Source organism: Protopterus annectens, chromosome 6.part0 (assembly GCF_019279795.1).
Source record: "Protopterus annectens isolate FY-2018-M chromosome 6.part0, PAN1.0, whole genome shotgun sequence".
Lineage (NCBI taxonomy): Eukaryota > Metazoa > Chordata > Ceratodontiformes > Protopteridae > Protopterus > Protopterus annectens.
In genome coordinates this window covers 887,596,437-887,605,739 of record NC_056737.1, presented here as the reverse complement: position 1 = coordinate 887,605,739, position 9,303 = coordinate 887,596,437, and the positions used below count along the sequence as shown (strand labels likewise).

At 39.5% G+C, this 9,303-nt stretch overlaps 1 protein-coding gene across 1 annotated transcript in view; it reads right to left on the bottom strand.

The window, feature by feature from the left end:
* KCNH5 (potassium voltage-gated channel subfamily H member 5) overlaps positions 1 to 9,303 on the bottom strand; it is a 2,144,936-nt gene that overhangs the window by 1,477,358 nt on the left and 658,275 nt on the right. The window contains 1 exon segment of the mRNA XM_044074556.1: positions 1,663 to 2,055. Coding sequence (XP_043930491.1) covers positions 1,663 to 2,055 — 393 coding nt within the window.

The following is a 9,303-nucleotide window of genomic DNA, read 5'->3' as shown; positions in this document are numbered from 1 at the left end:
ATTGTGCTGACAAGCACAAAAGTAAAGTGAGTCAGCTTGAAATGTATTACAGCTTTTAAAGCTGCATACACTTGCATTTTTATGCTCTTGCACAAGATTATTTTGGAAAGGTGCTTAAAGTTGTTTTCAAAGTGTGGAACAGTGGTTGCATCCCACGTATACAGGGCAGTAGTTATCATTATTATCTAGTTTGAGTTGTATCACATGTTCTGCAATTTCCAGTGGTAACAGCTTACATTTTATTGTGGTTTCTGCCACAACAGTACCAAACTATTCCATTCACACATATTTACTTTATACTTTTCAACACCCTCTTTAACATTCAGAATTCTAGCTTACTTTTTCTGCTTAATACAATATATTTTTTAGACATCTGCTTGCATATTCTATTTTACATATTGCATATGTATTTTCTCGCAACCACTCTAATTTCAAATTTCTCCTCTATTCTTACCTTACCTGAAACTGGGACTTTTCCTGCTCCTGTCCCACCTAAATGACACTGTCGTCTCTTTCAAATGTCCATTCAGTCTCATCTACTATTACCTCTGGTCTCTGACATTATTGTTAGAACAAGCACTAAACTTGTATCAACACTTTATAACTTGCACTTTTAATTACATTCTCTGTATTACTTTTGACTTTGTCTATATTTTAACATTTGTGTTTTTTTAAACGTATACTCCCTGATTTTGTATTTGTATTTTAAATTGTATATTTATGCGTTTGTATACTGTACATGCCATAATATACTTATGTTATACTGTGTTAACTGCTTTTGGAGCTTTTCTCCCCGCGGGGGCCTCCACAGAAAATGGGCTCTGCTTGGCCCAGTGGACTTTCCCGGTCATCAAACTGGAAATAAATAATAAACAATAAATAAATATATATTATGACATATTTAAAGATACAGTGAAGTACTGGAACCTTCAATTAATGATCAATTTGCTGCAAATTTTAAGTAAAACCGATTACATCTTATGTAAGAGATCAACATGTGGTATGGTGTAAATGAAAGTAAGGCTAGAAAGAATACAAAGCACTGAATAGAATTAAGCAAGTACAATCGCAATAATGACATGAAATGCACCAAAACATGAAATACACTTCTGCATATAACACTGAAAGTCAGAAATCTATTATTTGTTCTTATATATCTTATAGTGAACTAAAACGAGTTATCAGATTTGAGTTGAATTCATAATGTATTTATTTTTGCATTTTAACTGTAGGCCTTTACTACTATCACCTTTTGATCACTCTTTTTTTCAACACTTATTAACACTCTATCATGATCATGTATTTGGCTTTTCCATACCTGATACAGACATCAAAGTTCACTGAATATTTTTACAGGAAGTAAACATTACAGTTTGAGTAATTTCTTTCCATATTCTAACAAGCCAGGTGATATGATATATAGAACAGCATGAAATAGAATTACTCCTGATTCAGAGTACTTTTAAAGCTGAATATCTTATTGGCTTACATAGTTCAGTATTTATTTTAAAGTAGTGAACGGAATCTAATTTTATTACAAATTTACTTTTGACTGCTAAACATGATAATCATTATTCTAACTAGTAATTTCCTTAGCAAATTTAAAAAAAACTGAAGTAGCACCACAGCAAAGTATGTGAAAAATTAAAAAGAGTAACTTACCTCATCCACATTCTCAAATGCATTGATTATATCATATGGTAAACATGATAACAAGTCGATCACAAACCATGTCTTCAGATAGTTCATCCTGATTAATTTGGGATCAGATATTACTTCCCCTCCTGGACCAACAAAGGTTGTGTGAAAATTTAGCACAATATCCACAAGAAATATGACATCAACCACGCTGTCTAGCACAAGCCAAGCTATGTTGTTCTGTTTGGTCTTGAAAGACACATTGTAAGGGACCATAATTGCTGTATAAAAAGTTAGTATCAAAATTATCCAGTCCCACGTAGTCTTAAATGCACAGTAATGCAAGATGATGTGAGGCGGAGTCTTTGGTGCTTCTTGTTTATACTGAGGGAGGATATCTGATCCTAACTGCAGAACCTTAAAAAAACAGAAAAATTATAAACTTATGGTATTACTTTAGTTTTTATTTTAAGTATAGTTTAGTAAAGGTCTTGATATACTGTGTGGGTGATTTCAGAATGAATAAGATAAGAACAATAAGCACAAAATATATTATAAAAATGTAGGGACTGAGATTGGTAGTAATTAATCCTCAGTTTTTCTGTGTTACACACTTTTCTCTCAGATGAAAATACTTTGAAATTGTGTAAGCTTAGTATGCACTGAAATAAAGGTGCTTATTTTATACCAGTCAATATTTTCCCACATAGCTGACCTGCATTTTCACTTTGTGAAATTATTATGCCCCACAATAGGGTTAAGGTACTAACTGAAAGATAACTATACATAAATGAGGCATGCTAAAAGTGATAGACCATTTAACTCATGACAGACTAGTGATGTCTTGAGGCATTTCTGCAGTTACATTCTTCTGGCACCTCTAGGCATTAAATATTACTTGTTTATATTTGTATTAATAATTCCAAAACCATGCTACATACACAGTATTGGAAGATTTCAACTTAAAGCTTACACAATGACAAACACAACTGCATTCATATTTGACATCTATGTAGTACAGATAAAGATATATTGAATATCATTTATACACTATTTCTATTGTAATAATTTTCATATTTCTCTAAATATTTTAACAGTCAAGTGAAATAGACAGAACTGCTTAAACTCATATGAAATTACAGCTGTATGAAGAAAATGCTGCTGGCTGTATGTGTGTTTACTGAATGGTTACCAAGATATCATAAGATGTTTATACAACATTACAAAAGTCATATTTACTATTGCTACTGTGGCTTATAAAAATCTATTTTAAAACACAGAATTGAAAGAATGGAACCATTGCAATATTTATTTTGTCAGATGATTTTGCTGTTTACAAATTTCTAGTAAACACTTTGAGCATTTATTTGAACTGTAAGGTGAAAGGTCATTTTGTTTTAAAAAAGGCTCAGGCCATGTCCACTGGGATATGTTGCTAATGAGCTCCCTTGGAGGAAAGGAGGTATAAAAGTGACCTCTGAGTAGATTATATTAAGTAAGGGAATGCAAGTGCTTTATTCTCTGCACACAGAGTGTGGGATTGTCCTTATCATCCAGGGCTTTCTGTATAATGCTACTTTTTCAGACTTTTTCAGTGGTCTATCACTTTAGTGCAATTCATTTAAGTATACCACATCAAATTAAAATGATACAGCACTTAGTTCATCTCTCTGTGATCTGTAAACTGAAATAGAATCTGTGACAGGAATAGACTACAAATTCTGTCTCAAAAATGGGATGTGCAATGTGCTAAATTTGTACCAACTGCAAGTCTACCAGCAGTTATTCTGCAGTATATTCAGAGGAACACGAACACCACCACCCTTGAAGGAATGTGTAACATCTTTCTGGTCCTAACTGGATTATTTCTGTATGTGTAGCATTCATATTAGTATATACCAATGAATCAAATGAGCAAGAGAAGTGAAAAAAAGGGGGCTGTATCTGAGCACATTATAAACTTACAGGTGGGCTACTGACCCATATTTCTATCTTATAACATACAACCTCAATAACAAAAAAAGAGGTTAGGTACTTACCATAACATTCCATCTGTGTTCTCCATCTTCATTTATCCTTGAGATACGAGTCTGGTTCCGATATCGGAACCGACTCGATCATTACTACAGCTTAAGCCAGCCACAAACTATTGAGCTTCACCTCTACCCACACTCCCTCTCTCCCAATTACATCAGATCGTGTTTGCAGAGAATGTAGAGGTAATAGATAAGGAAGCCTGAAGGGAAACCATCTGCTATGATTTAATGATCACAATAATTTGAAGGTATATAAACCTTTCCACCAAAAAAATCTTCAAAGGCCATGGGATGGAGGGAGGTGAGTCAAGGATAAATGAAGATGGACAACACAGATGGAACGTTATGGTAAGCACATAACTTCTTTAGCTGATGTTGTCAATCTTCATTTTATCCTTGACATATGGGACAGAGGCCCTAGCTACCTTAGATCTTCGGTGGACTCACAGAAGGATATTAATGAGCACCACTGAACCAAAGGATGCTCTTCCCCTAGAGACCAAGTTCAATTTGTAATGAGTAATAAAGGTATGGTGAGAAGCCCAAGTAGCTGCTTCACATACATCATCCATTGAAGCTCTAAATTGAAAAACTGCTGAAGTGGCCACTGATCCTGCCGAATGGGCTTTCATTGGCCTAGGCAAAGCAATTTTGTTTTTATGACAGATTAATGAAATACAATCCTTTAGCCATCTGGCTAAAGTCACCTTGCTGACTGGCTTACCAAGCCTTGCACTGGAAAAGGAAACAAATAATTGGTCAGATTTTCTCACTTCTTTTGTCCTGTGAAGGCAAAAGCATAATTGCCTGAGAACATCTAGTAAATGCAAAGAAAATTCACCTTTGTTAGAAAAGTTTGGAAAGAATACCAGTAAATTAACAGCTTGATTGATGTTAGGCTCTGAGACTAGCTTGGGTTGGAAGAGGGGTTTGTTCATAAAGAAATTCTATCTTTGCAATAGATGTGATAAAGTGGTTTACATGACAAGGTCTGAATTTCAGAAATTCTTCTAACAGAGGTTATAGCTACCAAAACCAACATTTTCCATGACAAAAACTTTAGATCACAATCTGCTGAGGGTTCAAAAGGAGAAAGTATAATGGTTTGCAACACTAGGCTCAGATCCCAAGGAGGTGTAGGATCTCTGAAAGAAGGTTTCAACAAAAGTGTCCTTTTAAAAAAGGCTTACAAAGTGTATGAGAAGCTAAAGAACGTTCTTCCAAGTCATTGGGGAAATTGCTGCTAGTTGTATTCTGATGGTAGAAGGGGATGCTCCCACATTAAAAGGAGAGGCTAAAAAGTCTAAAATATTTTTTTTATGGGTGGAAGGTTTATGAGAAGATAGGAGAATGTGCCATACCAGGGAGGAAAGATTTAGACGCCTGGCAACTAATGGAATTGGACGGTCCATACTGTCACAGCTTGAGGTTCAAAATGTCTGGGTGAACAAGTCTTTCTGGTTGGGACAGAAGGTCTGGAATTGGATCAAGAATCCAAGGTTGTTGAATCAGATATGGCCAATGAAAGGGGAACCAAATCTGTTGAGGCCAAAAGGGGGCAATGAGGATTGCTCTGCTCTTCAACCTGAGTGCTTTCTGCAGGAATTTTGGAATCAGAGGTATCAAGGTAAAGGCATACAGGAGACCGGGCAGGCCAACTGTGGAGACAGAGTCTCTTGGTGTCTTCTTTAGAGGGGGAACAAGGGCAAAGTAATTGCTGCACTTGTTGTTTAGGGGAGAGGTAAACAGGTCACAGCAAGGTTGACCACACTGACGAAAGATCCTTTCCGCCACTTCTGGACTGACAGACCACTCGTGAGGCTGAAGTATACATCTGCTCAGTTTGTCTGCAATCACACTGGAACTCCCCGGAATATGCGTTGCTGTCAGAAAGTGGTTGGAACAGATCGCCCACTGCCACACTCTGTGTTCTTCCCAACAAAGGGGTTAAGACTTGGTTCCGCTCTGCTTGTTGATGTACCAAACTACTGACATATTTTCTGTTTGAATTGCAATTGTCCCCTGAGGAAGAGCTGTTTGAAAGACCTGCAATGCTAGAAGCACCACTCTTAGCTCTAGGACATTGATATGTAAGTTGGCTTCTAAGGGGGACCAAGTGCCTTGCACAGTCTTTCCCAGAAAATGCCCCCCACTCCATCTGAGAAGCATTCATGGTTACTATGGCTGTGGGCTCTGGAAGTACAAAGGGGTGGCTGAGGAAAATTTGTTTGGGATGAGTCCACCAAAGTAGATCCTTCTTGCAATAACTGGAGATCAAAATCTGGTCCAACATGGGTTGATGTAGCATAGACCACTGAGATGCTAGCAGCCATTGTAGTATTTTCATGTGAAACCTGACTAGAGAGACTAGAGTTATTGATGCTGCCATTAACCCTACAGCTTGCAAAATGAGTTGAGCAGGAACCTTCTTTCTGTGGATTATCTTCTGAACCTGTGCAATAATTCTTTAGAGTCTTTCTGGAGGAAGGGATGCTATGGTTGTTGTCGTATTCAGAACTGCTCCTATAAATTCTAGATTCTGAACTGGAGTCAATTGGAATTTCTCATGATATACAGTAATTCCAAGATGGGCACAGGTATTGAGAGTGTAATCCCTTGCTTCAATCAAACGATGCCTGGTCAAAGCAGTTACGAGACAGTCGTCCAAGTTTGGAAACAGCAGGAATGCTTCCAGTCTCAAGTGAGCTACTGCTACTGCCATGCATTTGGTGAGCATGAAGTGGTGAAACTAAAGGGCAGCACTTAGAATTGGTAATGACTGACTCCCAGCTGGAAGGGAAGGAACTTCCTGGAATGCTTATCCATCTTTTTATGGTAATACGCATCCTGAAGCTCTATCAAGCACATCCAGTCATCTTTCTTCAAAAAGGGAAGAATGGACTGTTGTGAACGTCTGGAACTTTGTTTGTCAAACTGATCTGTTCAGCACTCTGAGATCCAAAATCAGTCTCCAGTGCCCTATCTTTTTTGATACTAAAAAGAATCTTGAGTAAGTTCTGGATCCTCCCTTGTCTGGCAGGACTTCTTGCATGACCCTTCTGTTTAATAGTTTTTGAATTTCTAGAACTGCTGGATCCCCCTGATTGGATGAGACATACGGAATTTTTTTGTGTACCATGGGAGGATGGGAAAAGGGTATGGTATAACCTCTGGATACAATCTGTTGCACCCAAGAATCTGTTATGTTTAGCCAGGCATTTAGGTGCAAGGATAAGGGTCACCTGACTGCCTCCAAAGGAATACAATAAGGCCTCAATTCAGGAATGCTGAAAGTGCTTACTCAGAAAGGAATCCCTGAAGCCCTTGTTCTGCAGACTACCTCTGCAATGTGGGCAGCATCTTTCATTTTGCCCCCCCCACCCTAAGGGAACTGCCTCCACTTGTGTCCTGGAAAGGCCCTTGGGATTTATTGAACCACATCTTTCCACTGCTCCTCTTATTCCTAGAAAGGGATCTTTGGGTGATGGAAAAATGTACACCCAAAGCAGAAAGGGTCTTACCATCCTTCTCACATTTGGATAAAGTCTCTCTTACTTTTGGACCAAACAAAGATGACCTGTCAAAGGGTGCATTGACAAATGAAAACTTAAATGGTTCCGCAAAGTCACATAGGCACATCCAGGCATATCTCCTTATGGCTACGTGTGAATCCGCTGCTCTGGATGTCCTCTTGGCTATATGCACAATGAGCCTCATGGACGAATTAGACACAGACTCCAGGGTGGCTAGATGGGAGGCAACTTTCTCTTGGAGCCCCTCAGCAACAGCTCCTGCCAGGGTATCTGACAACTCCTTGATCAGGTCTCTTTGAAGTCTTGTGAAATGTGCCAAAAAATTCAAAGACCTTAGGGTGAAATTCGATGAAACATAAACCCGCTTCCCAAAATTATCCATAGCCTGAGACTCCATGTGGGTTGGATGGATAGATGAACTCATCTCAGTGAGTTCCTTTTGCATCACAACTGCCACGACCATGTCATCCACTGCTAAACCTTTGGCTCAAAAATGCTTATCTTCAGGGGCAAATAAAATCCTGTCTGGTTTCTTAGAGATGGGTTCAATGGTGTCTGAAGTCTTCCACGACTGCTGCAAAATCAACTGGATAAATTCGTCAGGAGGCGGAGTTACCCAAGAGGTAGATGGGTGAGTACCAAAAGCCTGCAGGTAAACTGATTCCTCAGAAGAAGGGGTTTGAGACTTCCAGTTACCCCTTTGTTTTAAAATTTCTAGGATGTCTACGAAGGAGACAGCTTCAGGTAGTGACCTTGGGGACCAAATTCAGTATCTTCAGTGCCCAATTCCTGAGGGGAATCTAAGTGCTTCCTCTTGCACTTTTTTTTCTAAGGGACCACCTCAGGGGGATAATCTGGGGAGGTATCAGATGATGAAAGAACCTGAGTCTAACAAATCTGAAACTTCGGCACTCTCTCATTCAGTGGACAGACAGATTGAATAACAGAGCCAGAGGGAGGTATCTGTTCTGAGGAGGAAGGTGCCGACTGAGTAACTGTAAGGGACAGGGCCCTCTCCATATTCTCAAAGGCTGGTCCCCTGAAGAGAGAAGGGAGCCCGGAATTGAGATAGACTGCCTCGGAACCAAGGTCACTCCCTGCTCAGAAGAACCTCCCCGGGACAGAAGCCGGGGCTGAACTGACTCAAGCCGAAAATCTAAGGAGTAGGGATGGCTCAGAAAAAATTGGAGTTGAGTCCTGCCCTCTGGGAACCAACAGGACAGCTATGGCTCCAGGTCTCCAGTTCCAAAATCACTGAAGAGCTCAGGGAAATGACTGGTTCCGAAGAAAAGGAGATCTCAGGAGCTGGTACAGTCAGTGCTGGAAGACTCAGAAGATTAAACTCTGAAGCCTCAGCAGAGATCAGAGATGGAGAGGTTAATACAGTGAAAGAAGGCTCAATTCCTGGACCCAAAGGGGTTGAAATTGAAGGGGGGGTCCTGTAAGTCCTCTCATCCACAAAATTTTATTCACAAGTCTCTCCACATCGAACTCTGAAAGACTTTTGGTGGAATGGATGGATGATATGGAGGGAGACTTTGGTTTCTGGAGAGAAACTTCTGGAGGCTCACCCACAAAGGGGTTGATAGATGGGGAGTAAATAGTCCTGGGTAAAAACTCCCTTGGTTCAGTTTCTAAGGTCTGCGCAGACGTAGTCGGTGTGGTGCCATCAAAGTAGTTAAAATGTACTGTACCAGAGCCTTCGACATTGAAGGTGTTGAGACAGTGGTAAATGCCAGGGAAGTTGTTATAATCAAGGATTTAAAGCCAGACACCTCCCATTCTGAGGATCCTTTTGGAACCAAAGATTTTAATTTCTTAGATTTTGGTGCCAACGGAGATGTAGGAACTGACAAGCTCCTCTTTTTACCCTTCTCCAAGGAAGATAAGGGTGAAGGGAAAGATATATTTGTCTTACTCTTGTCTACTGCAGATATGGCTTCAACAAAGAAAGAGGGGATTAAACCCTTCAGGGTAAGTTTATTACGTCTCTCAACAAGGTCTCTATGACTGAACCTGTGGCAAACATTGCACTCCTCCTGCAAATACAGAGGACCCAAACAATATACACAAAGCAAGTGTAAATCTGAAGATGG